Genomic DNA, 18,444 nt, shown 5'->3' on the forward strand with positions numbered 1-18,444 from the left:
GAACTTGCAAGCAAAGCAAACGCGTCTCCTCATACATCGCAGTTGTACTGGCGCTGTACTTGAATTGCCTGATGTAGCTTTGCTTGTCACGGATGTACAACTCTAGATAAAAGACTTCGTTACGACCTGATATCTTTCCATTTTAATGGCTGATCTTTTTTTCGAACCTGTAGTTTTCAGTATTAGATGCATGCAAACAATTCAGAACAACGAAGTTACTCGTACTTCATGGCGTTCAAAGAATTCTACATCGAAATGTCGTCGCTCTAAGGGTTCCAAATAGACATCTGTGTGGGTTATCGCCTATTCCGAGGACGACAGCTTGCTTGATCCTCCTGGCGTTTTTGAGGGCGCTCTTCAGGGTACCATGGTAGCGAGTATCGAATCCCAGCATCAAGGAGCTACTAACTCCTTGCTCACCGCCCCTCTCGCAACTACAGGATTGGCTGCAACAATCCTGTTCCCATCAACAAATTATTCAGTTTAGAGCGTGGATCCCAAGGAGCAAGAGATTCGTCATAAATTCTGTTTTTCTCTCACCATTCCTGAAAGAGAAGGAGAATTTCTGACCCATAATCTTGGCTCTTGTTGTCAGTACGCTCTAAACCCAACGAGTTCATGTGGGTTGTGGTGTCCTCTGTGTTATATAAGAGCTCTCAGTGTTGTGTTCATACATTCTTGGTTGTTGTCCGGATTATAAGTTTTGGGTGATGTTAGGTGCGAGATTTGATTAGTTCGATGTGTTCATTAACAGAGTGCTAGTGACTGAATTCAATCTAATCCGCTGCAAATTCACACATGCAACAATGGTCAGCAATCGCAAGGCCAGCAAGAGAACCCATGTTCAAAGCCTGGACCAGGCCCCCGAGTCAGTTTTCAGTCCAAAGACTCACTCCGTGGAAGGTTCTTCACGAGATGAAGAGGTCCAAACTCTGCCAAATAACACAGTGTCACGAGGTATGCAAACCGTGGCCCCATGTGATCTCATTAACGAAACATCGATCTTTCAACCAAGTGTTCCCAAATGTCGCAAACGGATGGACAATCGCAGGGAAATGATCGACCTCCCACAGGCCCTCAGTCGATATCGGGCCACCACCAAAAAGCGCCGAAATCCCACGTTCCTGTCCTCCAAATTCTACGTCAAAGGCGAGCCTTCCAAAAAGAAGAAGCGCTTTGACCCCGAGGCTCCCAGTACGTCTCGTGCAAGTTTTGAGGACGAGCATGAGGACTGTGACGAGAGTATCAAGCCGGTTCCCAGTTCCGCAGATCTAATCACCATCTCTGATAGCGACGACTCGGATTGGGAAACCATGGACGATGACTCGGACTTCAATGAGGAAAACCCTCCTGGAGATCGCGTTGCTTACATCCACGTGGGAGAGGGTGGCGAGGCCGATCTTGAGGCGCAACTCAAGGGTGCAGAGAACCTCGATATCCAAATTTTGGAGGAAGAGAATCTCCCTGACATTGACGAATCAGATATGATTCACGGCCTCGACCACACTGGAACAGCCCGTGATTACGTCGACGAGCGACATCGGTGTACAGTTCGATGTCCAATCGGGTGTCAAGGCCATCTTAGACCAAATGAAATTGTCATCTACGAAAGCTTCAAATGGAAAGGTCGGCTTCGAGGTCGAAGAAGGTATGTTTATCGTTTTCATTGGAAATCTGATTTTGGCTGCTCGGCTTGTTGGTGGAAATGCTATTGCTAGTATTTGGTTTCAACGAACGGGAAGCCATAATTTTGAGGATTACAATGCCTGCAATTGCACCGAATTCCTCCGCTCCTTTAGAGTGCAATTCCTGCCAACAATGTACACGACGACGTCTGTCTCCTCCTCATTCAAAAGTGGAAACTGTTGAAAAGGAAACACTCGATTTATAGCTATAACCAAATGCACTCTGAGTGGGTCAAACGAACAACAGAAAGCTTTATTTTCGAGTTAGTTTGGCCATCACAAACAAAGAACAAGCCCCTTACAACTTCGCTATTGATCTTCTTCAATCGATTGCTCTGTTTTTGTGCATCGGCTAAGAATCTTCAATAACCTCTAGAAATAAATAAGAAGCAGTATGCATTCCATTGAACTGAATATTTTTAATAAGCTCATGGACTAACCCTCGTTAATTGGGTTAAAGGGGCAAGATGGTTGGGATTAGGTTCAGCATGTTCCTTCAATACCCGGTACCCAGCTTGAATCAATTCGACAACACCCAAAAGTAGTGTCGCTCATGTTGTTTCATGAAAAGGGTCTAGCCCCAAAAGAGCCGTAACAAAATAGCGAGTTTTTGTGATTTTGTTAACTCCGCGCCCGTCGATTGTTTTCCAACTCACAGGGAGTTTTGAGCGTTGGGACGATGATTTTTAGGATTCCTTTGTCAGCTGAGAGTTGTTTTTGTGGCCATGGCGTCTTCAGGTTGTCCCCTTATCTTTGGACTTTGTTGTTCGATTCATGAGTTATTGAACCAACCAACGACATCCTAGCTGGCAATCAAGTCATTCTCGCCGGACGCTTTCAAGTGCTACAGATGTTGACAAACCTGACGAAGAGGCCATTGGTCGCTCCTCCTTCTTTGGATTCAATATCGATTCAAAATTATTGTCAATTTTTTTCCTCGCTCACAATAACAAGTTCTTCTTTGGTGGATAGCTTGAAGTTTCGGACCGGGTGCTCAAATTCTCTGTTAATCTCCCACAATGTTTTTGGATCACATTTCAACTGGGGGTATATGTTGACAAATGGAGGACTAACGGCTCGTTTCTGCCCAGATATACAAGGAGGTCATCTAGCTGTTCTATGTCTTCCTTCTTCGTTAAAGAACAGGAAATCCTCTGCCAACGCTCCCAAAACGCTACTCAAAAAGTTGGACTTTGAGCTTCCTTTTACATATGCAATTCACGCTATTGACATAACTTCACCACAGAGATCGTTCCCAAGCAAGGGTATAGTGGTAAATTTTGGAAACCGCCTAACAAAGAGGCTTTTTGCGCCAGAACTTCAGGATATCGATTCATCCAGGAAATATGGCGTTTGGCGCCATTTTCTCCCCTTTTTCAAGCAGCTTTTCAGGAAAGGGTGGGAACCAGGGATGCTCTGAACAAGAGCGCTCTTGGAAGTCCTCTTTCAACCCCCAGTCTCTCCTGGCTTGCTTTGGTGTCACGAAATGGTGATCGATCACTAAAACCACAGTCATCCGCTCTTATTGTGTGTACCTTACGAACGAGCGAGGATAGTTTATGTCCTTTGGAGTGTTCAATTTACATCTAATTAATTCGATGGACGAAATGTGTGCCGCTCTTACCGTTGTGTTATTGAAGCAGTTTATGCATGAAGAGTTATGTTTTGGTGGCAGGAAGTGAGGTTCTCTGATTAATCGAGATGTTGTTCTTGTTCTCCTTCCTTCCTTGGCAAACATCAATTGCAATTATACATTTTACTCATGAAGAGGCATCTCCAAGGTCGTTATGGGAGGACCTAAACATGGTGAAATAGTTTTTCGGGAGAAAAGCTAGTTTGACTCATGTTTTAGTCATCAAAGCCTAGCAATGAGGCAATGATCGGAGGTTTATGGAAGCAGCTTAGGATCGGATGTAATCGGACTTAGGTACAAGAGTTGAGGAAGGCGTTCGGTTGTAATTGGTGGTTTTTCGACGAGGGGGTGAGGAAGTCTGTGGAAATTGTCCTAGACAGGGTTTGTCCTTCAACCCCCGTTCCGCTAAGTAACTGCGCAGACAAAGAGAATAAGAGGGGAATGCATCTTTTTTCTTCCAAATCCATGCTGTGAAGCCCCAGATATTCCAAACCCTTCTACACGCTCCCTACTTGTTGATTTATTGCTTGGTGGAGCAAGCACATAGGATGTATTCCGTATAGTAAACGAACGTACAACATATTTAGTTCAAGATCATAATCCAGATCGTTTTGATTATATATTTTTTGAATACAACTGTTACTCTTCAAAGAGAGGAGGGACCTTTGGGGGGATGCATGGAATCAGGGGGTATAAAAATGCCAATTCCCTTTTCAAAGAGCCCACGACGGACTGTGTTCTATCTTCCTGATTTGACCGATTCGCTGAAGAACAGTACATCAATAGCAGGTCCGTTATGGGAGCTCAGTTAGATGGTAATTTGACTGTTAAGGGATGCCACGTGGTGCTGAACACCTGTGAAAAAAAGATCCCATTGTGAACCACCATATCTCAAGTCCCGATTATGATTCAAAACAATCCCAAGACACACACATTCGAGCTAAAAAACATGCAGACGTGTCTCGATTCCCCTCAATTGACCGTTGTCGATTGGTTTTAGGATCACTGATTCAAGAGCGGTTGCCTGGAAGTTGGTAGTTGTAATTCAAGGACATCCCAGGACATCGAACTTTCAACATACAGTCGATTCTGAGGGAGGGCACGCCAATGCGTGCCCGAAGCGGATGATCATAGCGGGTTAGTCCGATGCAAAACTGTACAGATATGTCTTCCGTGTTCGAGATCAGAAATAGCGGTGCTTGTTAATGACGAGCCTCAACTTGGTTGGTTGGTTGGGCTTCAAGAGAAGGAGCTGCTGGATTGCCCCTGGGTTTGACAATGACACTGATGTTGCAAACAATGTTTGATCCTGACTCCCTCGTCGAAACATAGCGGACATCATTGGTGCGCCCTCTGCAGGGACAGCGCCAACCTCGTGGTTGTTCATGAACAACTATCAATTAAGGAAGGTGCACCCGCACTCTTTTAAGGACACGTTCATGAAGTTTTAAGGCCGTTTTTTGAACCCATGACCAGAGAAGCATTTGTCGATCTGGGAAGTGTTTTAAGACGGAATCAGGAGGAAGTACTACTGACTTCCAGTTATACTCACAGTTGGTGAGTGTGTGTATGATGGATGGAGCGGGATGTTTGGTCATGATCCGTTGGATAGAACCCCTCTTTTGCCCGAATGAACATGATGTCTTGGTCTCGACTGGATATAAATCCGGAATTACTGTGAAAAGGAGCCGTTCAAGAACTGTTAAAATCAGGTTTGATCGGTAATTATTCGTTTGTGGATAAGTGTGACTCGGATAAGCGCGACTATGTAGCTATTTGATTTTAATGATTAAAGTGACGCTTGCATCGAGTTCAAACACGCTTATCGTGTCATTGTATGTAGTGTATATTACATGATGAGTTGCAACATTGCTTTATCCGCTACGAAAATGTACGTTTTGGCCCGGTCTTTTGAGGTATTCAAATAGCTCGAGATGAACTTTGGAACAGGTGTCGAAGCAATCATCTAACTAAACCCAACATTACCTGCATTCAAAATTAGATCGAGTATTCATTTTGATAAAGAGGAATACAAGCATGTTCAAAAGCACCTATTTTCATGCGAAGTGTTAGTACAAATGTTTGATCCAGTTCAAATATCAAAACCGTGATCGTCGTGTTTTTTTTGTTACCTGCATCCACTCATTCCATACCAAATAACGATTACGACATACGAAGTACCAAATAAGACCAAAAAGGCAACACGCTAGAACAGCTGCAGCCCGCTATGTACAAGGTGGAACTGCTTGCTAAGCTGCTTGCACACCACCCTCCCTAACTTCCATTGGCGTGAGCTATCATGACTGATTCGATTCTAAGATGCCAATGTTGTCGCCTGTGTTCAAGGTCACACCATATGTGAAGATCATTCACCTCTTTACCTTCTATTTTCAAATTCGTTTGTTTAAAAAGGTTAGTGCGGTAAAGTTGCAAGTTCTGGGTAAACTGTACTGTATATATGCTGTGTATGCATGGAGGAAATCGTTTTCAGTTTGTGAGATAAAACGCTATCATGGCATTTCCTGTGCTTGATCATCGTATTTTGGCTTTGAATAATGCTCTGCGATAGGTTTCTTACTTTTTGGTCAGGAACCGCGGAACCTGTTTTGACTTGTCCTCTGTAATTATTATTACCTGAGATTTGTGCAAAAAATGTTGGCTCAAGCATTTCCTGGCACTCAGAGCTAGGAGGTGGTTTGCATCGCGATAGGGTCAATACACTGCTTGAATTCCTTGGAAGAGGTCCCTGAACTCAAGAATCCCCCTGAAGAAGAAGCTGCCATGGACGACGGGTGCGAGGGTGCCACCCTGCGAGACGCCAAACTGCCGCAGCTTCTTCTGCCGTTCCCGCTTTCCGCTTCCAATTTCCAGCTTCCTTGCTGACGCGCCAGCTCAGGTGGAGTCAACCAACAGCTGGAATGGACGGACCAATAGGGTGCATTGCTTCCATTATAGACAAGTGATCCCGAATTTCAGACAACTTGAGGTGTCTGAGCAGTATTGGACCTGCTTGTGGATGCCAAATGCTTGATCTGTAACCGTTAGTCATCTGAATTATGGAAATACAACCTCTCAACTCCTGCTAATTTGGGATAGATGGATTTGGCCTCCACTACTTCTGGATGGTTAGGCTGTTGAACTTGGCAAATTCCTCTTACTTGAAGTCTGCAAGCATGGATAAGCACGGGCGGGATGAATGGTGGATGTTAGCTGCCAACCGAGTCTGGTGTGAAGCTTGAGACTTGTGCCTTTGTAGAGGACGAGATTTTGAAGTTGCGATGGATGTTGGGAAGGAGCCATTTGTCTGTTTGTCACCCGTAGCTAATGCGTTTTATAATGTTGGATCTTAAAAGGTTTTTTTTGTTGGTCGCAAGATCCAAGATTGGCGGGAACTTTTAAACACGCCAAGCGATGTTGATTGCGCTTGTTTAAAAAAATGTTTAGGGAATTAGAAGTTGTTGTAATTCTAACGGTTCATCTCATCCTCGCATCATATTAAGCAGGATATTGCCACATTAGGAATATGCATGCATGGCTGGATGAGGAATGACAAAAGCAAACAAACCCTCACAAGTGAATAGAGCACATCTCCATATTTGTCCAATTGCATACCTTTAGAAGTATTTTGGTTTATTTTTCAGGTATGTACTATGGGTAAACATACAAGTAGTCTCGTGAGAAAGGGGACGACACAGGTGACCATTTATTTGAATGACTTCCTTATCGCGTCAACCCTCATAGCAGAAACCCTCCCTATATAGTACTCTTGCAGCACCCTTATCAAATCTAAAATTGGCCCAAACAGCTATACATGTTGTGAAGGTACTCCTAAAACTTCCTCAATCTGGCCCTGTTCAACGCTTTGAATATAATAAATCTCCTGTTTCACCCCCTCCCCCTGTTATGACCAGTCACAGACTTGAAGTACGTCCAATTTCGCCCTGCAAATCATTGACAGTGGAAAATCCGTTTTGGATTCGCTTTAAACTTGTGCAATAGACCTTTTGTTCGGATCGAATCCTTAAACTATGAACATAAATACCGAAAATGCGTCAAGTTCTGTGGTATTTAAGTCTGTGCTCAGAAACCGACCACATCTGGTAAGTGGTGTTCTTGAAGCACAAGGATGACCTCTAACTTCGTCAGACATTTTTCAATCACTCTGCATGGTGTTAAGCTGTGTTTTTGATCGGTCCAAATTCAGTTTTATCGTACAGGTGCCCCTTCACTTTCGCTTTTGAAGCGTTCAAAATTCTCATTTCAAAATCAACCCCCTGTCAAAATTATCCACTGAAACGAGTACTTCCAACACCCGGAAAGCAGATAAACAGTTAGAACTTATCAGTAGTATCCCTGCATTTGTTTGTGACAAGGCAGGTATGGAATTCTTCAGAATCAGAATATGTGGGAGTGGTTGATGAATACCACACATTTGAATAAAAGCCCAATGGGGGTTGACAACGGTAGTTGTGATGACTTGACTTAAAACGACAAACAACCTGAGGAGGTTGCGTCAAGCGTCGAGAATGGAGTTCCGCGTGGAATTCGATTCCCCTTCAAGGAGTTTATTTTGATTATTTTTCACACCCACCATTCAGCCAATCACCCATCAATCAAAACCAAGCTCACAATCAACCAAAATTAGGCCTTCTCGAAGACGAAACACGAACTTCCTCGTCCCAGTTTCGCCCATTGTCCAAAATAATTGGTTACTCTCTTTTACATTGAGAGAATGTGGACGTGCTCCACCTACAGCATTAGTAAAATATTGATTTTGAAGCAAATTGATCAAGTTTGATGCTGCTTTGGAACGATTGCTTCCCCTTTTTAACCTTGACAACTCGGAATGACAGGTGCTAGTTTGTGTCAGAGCACCTTTTCTCCTTACTAGATACACATCCTTTTCGCGTTTCTCTGCATTGCTTGCACTCCGATTTTTCGATAGAGTTTTAGAGCTCTCACTGAGAGGGCTCGAGATCGCATCGATTTTTTTAGACTTAGAATACTGCGTAACCCAACGCCGGTATTCTGTAGAACTACCTTTGTCTCTTTGTTCAGGATATGTAGGTTAAGTTATTTCAATTAAACCCTCGGTTTAGACAGGTTATATATTCCACTAGGAACAAAGAAACCAGTTGCCTCCCAAACGTTGAGTCATTTTATGAATATTGCACTTAACAAATAGTCACTATTTGTCGCTCTGAGTCATTTTGTGCCGTGGTAGAGTCGAATCATTAATCTACAATTTCAAGTTCTTGTTGTGCCATGATTGGGAAATTGGACACCTTGATCCTGAACTCTAATCTACCGGTAAACACGAAAATAACCCCTCTCTCCCTCCTCAAAACTCCTTTGAGTTACAAACACACCCGAGCAAACGTATTTGTCTCCATTTTCTAGCACGTAAATAGCTGAACAATTCGAAATTAAATTCGGATATGAGCAAAACAAACGACTTAGCTATATCTATGCTTTTTCTCCGAGTCCAAACTGTAATGGATGTAGAAAATCTGTCATTGTATCTCTCGCACTGAACGGAAGTTGGGCTCATTTGACCCACCCAAAACAAGTCTAAGGGAAAAATGAGCTGGGTCACATTTCCTGTAGTGATCGACGAGTTCATATCCTTCTGTTAATTGTATTTATGAATCATCCTCACTTCTTGTTTAAAAGGCCGAGGAAAACGGATCGATTAAGGATCAATAATTTGTTCTCATGAAAGGGATGTTGCTGGTGGATTCGATCTATATCCTTCTTGCACCAACATCCTTGTCAAGATATTTTGATGAGTCTTGCTTCACTGGAACCTCTTGCATCAGAGCGCTATTTTGAGAGTATCGCATGATACGTTTAGGAATTTGAAGGGCTTGAAAAAAAAACCATATTGATCGCTGATTTTCCTCTACCAGGATCCCAGTTTGCCAGTCCGAACTCCTTCTACTGAGCAAATGTTCTATTTTGTGAAAGGGAAGCAAAATGAAGCCATCCATTTGGCTGCGATAGTTCCAAAGGGAAAGAGGGAAAAGCCGGCTCCACAGGGATCACCTCAAAGCCAAACCCTGACATTTCCCGGCAAACAATTGTTTTAAATTCCCTAAGACTTGACACTCTCAGCACTTTTTGTCTTGAAGTACCGTTGCTGCCCGATAAAAAACGGCTCTGATGAGCTCACGATGAATCGTGGCGAGAACCCGAAGTGCCTTGTTATTGATTGGGAAGCAGAATGGCGACCCTGGTTGCCGAATGGAAAGAACTCCCCTTTTGATAAGTTGGAGTGAGTGAGCTTTTTGTACATTCTCTGTATGTACAGTACTATCTGCTCGTGTTTGAGGGAGGGTGGTGTGTCCGTAAGCTCACTTTAGTTGTGAGTGTGTGTTCTAGTCAGAAATATGTAGAGAGATAGTGACAGAATATCCTTCTGTGCCATAGAAATACTCGAAGAAATATCATTCACTTATCCGTGCTCAATCAAGACATTCGAAATCAAAACTTGTGATACCCCTTTGTTCGATATCGATTTTTCCTACAACCATGTACACCACCACACCTCTTGATATTGTGTTCAAAGTTCTGCAATGCTCAAACTTTTCATGGGTTAAGTGATGCAGGGTTGGAAGTCTCAGAAGCACACATATATTGGGCCCCAATGCACATCGACAGGATGACCCGGGAATGGGCCTTTGAGAACAGAGATATCTCATGGTAAGATGAAAAACCAGTTCTGACTTCTGAAGTCTCATTAAAGTACTACACCACCCCTGGAATTTGTGTCACCAAGCAATTATGGTGTTTGTCTGATGATATGAGGTAGTTTAAAGAGAAGATTGAGAGATCTTGGCATGGAGGCATGGAGTCACTAAGTAATATACCCCCACCCATGTTCCAAATTTACCCCCAGAGGGAAATATCCTCGTGCCATTGCTCTCGGGAATCAGTCTGAAATTGACCCTCAACTGAGTGATAAGTCTGCAAATTGAATATGGATTATTTGACCCGGAAGATTCGGTCCCTTTTTGTGCGGCATATGCACGGCGTATTTTCCAAGTGAGTGAAAAATGTAATATGTAGAAAAGAAGCGTGCCTTTCAGCCAGCTGGTTTTGTCTGATGAAAGTTCAGTCCCCTTGCTTTTGTCATGCAAATTAGAAATTGGAACGGAAGCTTTCTAAATTAAGGAGCTCTTATTATTACCCCCGCGTCCCTGGCTCCAGTCTCGGGCCCTTTGGTTCAAGTGGTGTACATGCACTGAACCCCAGCAAGTTTTTTTTTTGTGAACAAAGTTCTCCAGACAAAGAATGCCTTTTCGGCGTTTTCATGCCTCGTTCATATTTCGTTTTTATCCACGGGTTCTTTGCCCTTTAGAAAAATCCCCGAGCATTGCTTCTCGACGTTCGGTTCGTGCCCTCCAGATGGCCTGAATTGGAAGCGGCAGGCTATCCTCTTCTATAGCTCTCCGCTCCCCCTTATTGCCAGTGCTAGACCTCCCTTTACCAATAACACTGAGCTGCATGCAGAGGACCACTGTCTTGTGTGTGAGAGAGATACAGAGAAGAGAGAGAGAGAGAGAGTTTGGAGGACTGGAAGCGACCGAGACCGAACCCGCCTTAGGCTCTGATAGGAGCCAACTTTTGGAGAGACTGACGGTGGAGCACGGAAATTTTTCAGCTTTCATTGTGGGCAACACACTCACTCACACACTCTGTGAGCGTGTTCTTTCTTACTATGCTTGCCATCCAGCTAGCTCGATATTCTAGCTTGCAAGTTGTAGTAGTAGCTGTTATTGCTGTCTGCTTGGTTGCTTGTTTCACTAGCAGTTGTTGGCCCTTGCAAGGCTCAAAAGCACGAAGCACTTTTTTAGGAGCAATCATGTTTCATACATAGACCTAAAGAGTGTTTTGAGACCAACGTAGAATGAAGTCTGTGAAAAGTGGCCTTATTCTTGTGTGATAGCGTGGACTGCGGAGTACAGAGGCAACCAATCTTGACTCTTTTTTTGTGTTGTTGAACGTCATGTTGTGAGAATGGTTCAGAAAACCAGTTCTTCACCAACCTACACGGCACTTTGAGGTGCTTCTTCACCAACAACCATACCAAAGAGCGCATCTTCACGGAGCAAATATTGTCGAAAAGCCATAAGAGAATACAGAACTATTCCGGATCTACGTGTGACATTTAGCTCATTATTCCGTGCACCATTAGTATCAAACATGCTTGTGCATATCTCTCTTTGATCATTGACAAGATCTCCACACATCTGCCAAGTTCAGACAAGGCTTCTTATTAGTAAACGAACATGGCCACAGCCACTCGTGTGTCGTTATCTCGCGATGTTCACCACGTCCTCCGAGGTCGGTGCAATCTCTGTGAAGGAGAGGCTTGCTTCGGATTCATCTCCGTTTCTGGGAGAGTGGTTTGTGATTATTGTGGTTGTCCTCCTGCCAAGCATCAAAAACATGACACTGACTCTGAAGAGGACGAGGAGGAGGACTTGTCCTCCGAGGACGATATGGAGGCTCCGTCTGTTCAACAAGCCGAGAAGGTTGATAAACGAAGAGGCGTGGCAATTGGGGGAGTTAGGCCCAAACTAACTAGAGTGAAATGTGTCAAATTGAGTCAAAGGTGATTGCTGGTCTTGTTCCTAGGCCTAATGACATTTGGGACGAAAATGAAATCGACCTATATTCCATCAAGGGGCCCCTTTTATTTCTATGCCTGTTGCCTATTAGAACCTGATTTGTCTAGGAGATTGAGAGCCAAACTAGTTTTTCGTGCCTCTGGGAACAGTTGATGAACCACATTGAAGTCTGGTTTGCTTGAATAGAGCATCCAAGCAATATTGGGCTTTGATAAGATCATGAGCGGTAATGGTGCGCCTGAACATATCTCCAGGAACTGGACTAACTAATCCGTCTCACATGTCATAAAAAACGTGAATGAATGTGATATGTTCAACAAAGTGGCTTGTGCAACCCTTTCATTAGAGCGCCTATATCCTGCCGCATTATTGAAAGTCACATGAACTGCTAACGTTACATTCAGACGTTTAGAAGGAAACCTCTTTGCTCATAGTATGGTTCTAATACCACTAGCGTAATATTAATCAACAGGAAATGAAGAATGAAGTCCCCCAAAAGCAGGCCTAATTTGGTGTATTTCTTTTGTAGGTACAAGGGCCGGATTATCTACAATACCCGGTTCCACGAGTCCTCTAGTTCATCCTCGTCTTCGAGCTCATCTGCCCTCTCAACCGAGGCCACTTCGACTGATTCAGGCGTGGATGTTGTGAGCAGTGGGCCCAACACAAGAAGAACCACCCGTCGATCCAACAATACCAACACCACCAGCTCCACCTCCTCTTCATCCCCCTCCTCCTCCTCCTCTTCCTCTTTGGGCGTGGTCAGAGGTGCCCATAGCTCGGTGTCTTGTAGATCTCCCGTCCAAGCGTCGCAAGGCTCTTCAGGTAAGCAGTGAACCGTGCCAAAAAAATTGAATTGCGTTGTTGTCAAGGGTTCAAGAATACATTTTGAAAAATGATTTTTCAAAACAATGAGACATTGCAGCATAAATCCTTGGTCATAGATATCTACGATGAACGGGTCAAGATAGAGGGCTTGGCAAAATTAGTCTTAAAAAAACCTGATTTACGCTTAGTTTTATCTCTTTAGGAGAACTGGTTTTTAGACGTGTATTGTGCTACATCAAAGACACCTCTATTTTACTAACCTGATTTCGCCCTATTAGGTCGTAGCCGCACTCGCCGTTCTTCAGCCGCATCTGCCTACCCGGGCAGTTTAAGTACGAAGGGCAGTACTTCACGTGGGAGTCCGTACTCAGACTCGCAACACAGGTCCAGCCGCAGGAAGCAGGTTGCCAGTCAAGGTTCACCCGCAGAACTTACCGCAGCCAGAATGGGGGTCACTCCTTCAAGTAAGTACACATTAATTGTCCAGCTACTCGGTTAATGTGCCTGGATATCTCTCTGTGAGTTTAACTCACGAGCCTAGTTTGCTCGTATTCGGAATTTGGGTTACTTTTTTGCCTTTAGCAAAACTAGCCTTCTCAAACATTCGCTGAAAACTTGTTAGTCTTAGTGTGAGGTCGCGGCAAAATATCGAAAATATTCGAAGTAACCAACACTTAGGGGGTTTTCGGTAACCAAAATGGATACTGTGAAACGGGACCGGAGTGGTACTCGATCAAAACCTACCACTGCACCACCATCTCGTCTGAATGCCAACGGCTACACATCTAAGGAGTCCCGGCCTAAAATTTGTCCTTCCCGGGGCACGCCCCCTTACAACTTAAGGGATCGTCGATGCAAATCTCCAGGCTCTGATGGTGCCACGCCTTCCCCTGCTAGTGGGTCCGATGCATCTAGTCCAAGCTCTGATTCGAGCCCAATGACCTTGCCGGTCAGCATTCGGATGCCTGTGTCTGATTTTAATTGCCACTCAACCTATCGCCATTCAGGCTTTTTGGATGAGGGAGGGAAGGCAACCTTTGGTGACCAAGAGAAGCCTAAATTGGAAACGCGAAGGCGTTTGCGACATGTATCTAACCCTCAATCAGTTGACAAGGCCTCTGTGTCAGCTAGGGTGACACGTCGAAGAGCTATCGCGCCGTTCAAACGCTCTGACCGGCGCAGACAAGGAAAGTCTCTGCTCGGGGGACAACTTCTTGCTCAATTCTAATTAAACCTTCAACTCGAAAACACTTAGTAATCATTCACTTTTTCTTGCAGAAGGTGGGGTTATGCGCTTCAAGGATCGCGCCCTCGGCCGAGAGAGTGCTGTTCGAGGTGAACAAAATGGTGCCACCACGGCTGAAGCACCCATGCCCACCCGATTGGGAATGCTCCTCGATATGCCCTCCGTTAGTCGTGACATACAGTTAAAACACGCATGGAACACAGAGGATCGATCATACAACATCTTTGTGAAGGAGGATGACAAACTTACCTTCCATCGCCACCCCGTGGCACAAAGTACAGACTGTATTCGCGGAAAAGTCGGTTATGAGCGAGGCCTCCATCTTTTCGAAATCACATGGTCCACGAGGCAAAGAGGTACCCACGCCGTCGTTGGAGTTAGCACAGGTAATGATGGAATGCAACTTGCTTGGAATGTGAGGGGAAATTGTTAACATTAGTCGTATTTGGCCCTTAGCCGATGCCCCCGTCCATAGTGTTGGTTACCAAAGCCTAGTGGGTAACAACGAGCATTCGTGGGGATGGGACCTGGGACGCAACAAGGTATATCACGACTTCAAAAACTCGCCTGGTCGACCTTATCCTGCCAATCTGAAAAACGACGAACCCTTCGTTGTCCCAGACAAGTTCCTCGGTATGCTAAATCCGCTGTGGTTGATCAATGTTCCAAAACTAACGTCCTATTGTTCCTTTCTTCAGCTGTTCTTGATATGGATGAAGGCACGTTGGGTTACGTGGTAGACAATGTATATCTAGGCCCAGCTTTCCGCGGCCTCCGAGGCAAAAAGCTGTATCTAACCGTCTCTGCCGTTTGGGGCCACTGTGAAATCACAATGAAGTACATCGGTGGCATGGACCGTAAGTGTCCTTTCTTTCAAGTGAATCATATTTTCAATTTTGATATTAATAGGCTTACTTACGTTTCCAGCCGAACCTCTTCCCCTCATGGACCTATGCCGCCTCGTTATCCGCCAAAATATCAGCAAAGAGCGGATTGAGAAAGGCAAGATCTCCGAACTGAATCTACCCAAGACCATTAAAGACTACTTGGAATACAAAGAGAGACGGACCGCCCAAGTGAGTTTGGTGGGAGTCTCCTCATCGTCCACAAGTAGCGCGTCATCATAGTCAACAGATGAATGACAATGGAGAGGATCCAGTGAAGGCATCTAAATAATATCCAAGAAGAAGAATCTATTTGTCCCATCTCAAGCGATGTTCTCCCCCAATCCCTTTCTTTATCGAAGGGAACCCACTCAACCCCCCCCCCCTTGTGGATGAAAAGGAGAATTTCCTTTCGTTCTTCCGTTTTTCATCGTGACCGTTGTGGACGCGCCGCTAGTATGAAACATCAGGGTGACTTGTTTGGACACCTCATTGCCTTCGTTCTTTGGCGACGCTGACACAGGAACTTCATTCTACGAGAACTCTTGAATTCAACCACCCAATGACACCCCTTTTTGATGAAAATCTTTCCTCCCCCTCCCTCCCCCTTGAGAATGGAATATAAATCCTAACAGAATGAGAAATCTCAGATTTTTTAGTTTTCTAACAGCACTTGTTCGTGCCCAATCCTAATGAAAGAATCGACTTGAAGAAAATGGCATTTCTGCAACATACGACTGTCCCTTGTCCTCGATTATTAAAATGAAACCGATCTCATTTGTTTCACGCGGCATTCAGTGGCAGAATTAATTCTTTAATTGGCTTCGAAATTAGTCTAAATCCCTAATAGTTCTTGTGTAGTAGGTAGTACTAGTACTCTTCATCTCTGCTCTTACTACGGAGGGACTAACTGAACCCTTGCAGCTCTTGCTCTTCATCTGCATCATCATTATCCACAACCACACCATTACATGAAACAAAGTTTCTCTGTGATACCATCATGTTTCAGTAGAAAGAATTTTAAGTTTCGCCCCACAACCAGAATTCTTTTCAACATTCTTAATCCTTCTATCCCACTTGTCTTCATGTGCTTCCGTCACCCTGGCAACTCTAAGAACAAGCTCTGCGAAAGAAAATTTCTTGCCCCTTCCGAAAAAAACTTTTTTTCCTACTACATTATAGGTTCGTACTTGTACATGTCACTCTGTAAATTGCAAAAAAAAAAATCAAACGAGTTTTGTGAAACCATGATTTAGGCCTCTAATGTTTGTTCAACCCAAGTGTGGCGTAAATCTGCAATAAAAAGCATAAACTTCAAATACTCGTCTTTACTCTGGATAAGGCTCATAGATATACTATTTTTCATTCTAAATTCAAACTCTAAATACAAATTTCAATCGCAAGACCCATCTTTCCATCCGTCTCGCCAACGCTCGAGCACCTTGGAACAATCGAATTCGGGTTTTCCAACCTTAATGTTGACTCGATTATGAGCTTGACAAAGCCACCGAGACAAAGCCATATCTGATTCCACTTTTGGTGGATTCTGTTCCAAATCCTTGCGGAAGTCTTCAGCGCAAGGGGCACAAGGGTAGAATTTTCCAAACAGACCTACAAAAGAAAAAAAGCAATACTAATGTAATTTAATGGAAAGATGAAGTTGACTCATCTAACATTGGATTAACCACAAGACATAATTCAACTTAAAAAAAACTATGGTCAACCAAAATGCCGAATTTAAGCAACACAATGATGGAACATAGGAGAACCATAAACTTTCCTACATAACGCTTTTAAGACTTAGGCCTGTACTCCTCCGTGCGACTATGTTTGGCTATTTTTAACCAAGACCAAGATTTCCATTTTGGAATTCGTAGTAAACGCATCAAAAAATGCCGTAAAACTAGAATGGCAAAAAAGAAGTGTTCATGCTTTTCGGACATTGAATGATCCGTGTTAGACACAGATCACATCTTCTGCTGATTTCGTGGTGGCAGATATCAATAGATAACTGAATGTCCCGAAAACGGAGTATCGAAATAAAAAGAAATGTACCGTGGGGGAAAAATCAGTTAAGAAGTTCTCAAGAGCCAAAATAGGCTATTGAGTTTTTCAAATATTTTTCGTTAAATGATAAAAATATAAACCTACCTCAGAATTAGAAACAAGTTTCGTCTCCATTTGTAAGTACCATTACAAGAAACATGAATTGAATTTTAAGAAGCTCATGATTGGTTGAAATAAGCCATTTGTATGAATTGATCCTGCAGAGGCTTTTCAGGTTAACAGTTGTCCTAAGCATTAGAAATGTGAATTGATATGGCTCAATGGCTCATTCGTTTGGTCTCTGTATCATTAAAGCATCCTTTACATTTTTCCATTTGCTGATTTTAGGCAGACCATGTCAAAATAATTTTAGATTAGGCCAGAAAAGCATGTTATATTTCAATGTCAGGTTAATGATCGAGTAATATGTCAAGTAATAGGAAACCGTCAATTTGTGGTCTTGTATCATCCTTAGGTAGCTAACCTTTTGCTTGTCAGCTGCCACTGTTTTCGAGGCCCTTGGAACCGAGCTGCCGTAGCCTTGCGCCGCGTTCTAGGCGCCTCCAGGTCCTTGCAACCAAAAGGTTAGGTTAGGTTAGGTTAGGTCAGGTCAGGTCAGGTTAGGTCAGGTCAGGTTAGGTTAGGTTAGGTTAGGTCAGGTCAGGTTAGGTTAGGTTAGGTTAGGTTAGTTTATCTTATCCTTAGCCAAAATTGTCCAAACTTCCAAAACAACACCTGAAGCAAAAGGTTAGCTACGTAAGGACCATAATGGTCTTGGGAGTGATGGGTGATCTGTTTCCTCAAATGCTAAACATTGGGGAGGACGAAATATTTAAAACGTGTAGGAAGGAACGAAAATAAACCAATGTTCAATTTTACCTAAGAAGTTAACCATATCCTTTTGTTCTTGAATGCTCGGTTTCTCCGGATAATTCACGGACATTGTGTGTAAAAACTTCCAAGTGGACCGACCCAACTCATCCTTATCTTGAGGACAGCCTTTCAAATCCCTCTCAATGTAAGCAGCCTGTTCTTCACTGATGGATAAAGGCCGACCTTGGTTGGAACTGGCGGAACTTCCAGCCTTCTTCATCCAAGACCTAAAATCCGTACAGGTTCGACATGGTTTTCCATCTGGACCTAGAGTCCCTTGATTTGATGTTTTGGCACTTTGAGCTTGAAAGAAGGTGGAAGGTTCGTTGCCCTCATCGGCCAAATCATAGGAATGTCTTGGACGTGGCATTCTTTTCACTAAAACTAAAAAATTAAAGCAATAGACGTGAAAGCATGAGCAACATTAAAATGATGCAATGAATGTTGACGATATTTCAAAGTCAAACATTGCGGAGAGAGTATTCTGCTCGGATATCACTAAACCTGTAGTTTTTTTTCTTTCGACATAAAACGAGACCCAGAAGCAAAGAAATGTCTGATGATCTATCCGGTTCCGGTTTGAGATTCTGAAATCAAGCCACGTAATGAGTAATGA

The 18,444-nt window shown here is 43.7% G+C and overlaps 2 protein-coding genes across 2 annotated transcripts; one reads left to right on the plus strand and one right to left on the minus strand.

Annotated features, from left to right (window-relative positions):
* The first annotated feature begins 489 nt into the window (after positions 1–489).
* LOC131882059 (uncharacterized) lies at positions 490–15,702 on the plus strand. Its single transcript, XM_059229092.1, has 7 exons — positions 490–1,648; positions 12,481–12,776; positions 13,058–13,243; positions 14,058–14,411; positions 14,482–14,658; positions 14,724–14,882; positions 14,953–15,702. Exons 1-7 carry the CDS (start codon positions 807–809, stop codon positions 15,150–15,152), a joined length of 2,214 nt encoding a protein of 737 aa, XP_059085075.1. The 5' UTR covers positions 490–806; the 3' UTR covers positions 15,153–15,702.
* Positions 15,703–16,222: 520 nt separating this feature from the next.
* LOC131882062 (FAD-linked sulfhydryl oxidase ALR-like) lies at positions 16,223–18,308 on the minus strand. The gene is made up of 2 exons (XM_059229095.1): positions 17,835–18,308; positions 16,223–16,520 (listed from the first exon to the last, which is right to left on the minus strand). The coding sequence occupies exons 1-2, from the start codon at positions 18,196–18,198 to the stop codon at positions 16,303–16,305; spliced, it is 582 nt and encodes a 193-aa protein (XP_059085078.1). The 5' UTR covers positions 18,199–18,308; the 3' UTR covers positions 16,223–16,302.
* Positions 18,309–18,444: the final 136 nt, after the last annotated feature.

This window comes from Tigriopus californicus, chromosome 6 (genome assembly GCF_007210705.1).
Source record: "Tigriopus californicus strain San Diego chromosome 6, Tcal_SD_v2.1, whole genome shotgun sequence".
Classification (NCBI taxonomy): domain Eukaryota; kingdom Metazoa; phylum Arthropoda; class Copepoda; order Harpacticoida; family Harpacticidae; genus Tigriopus; species Tigriopus californicus.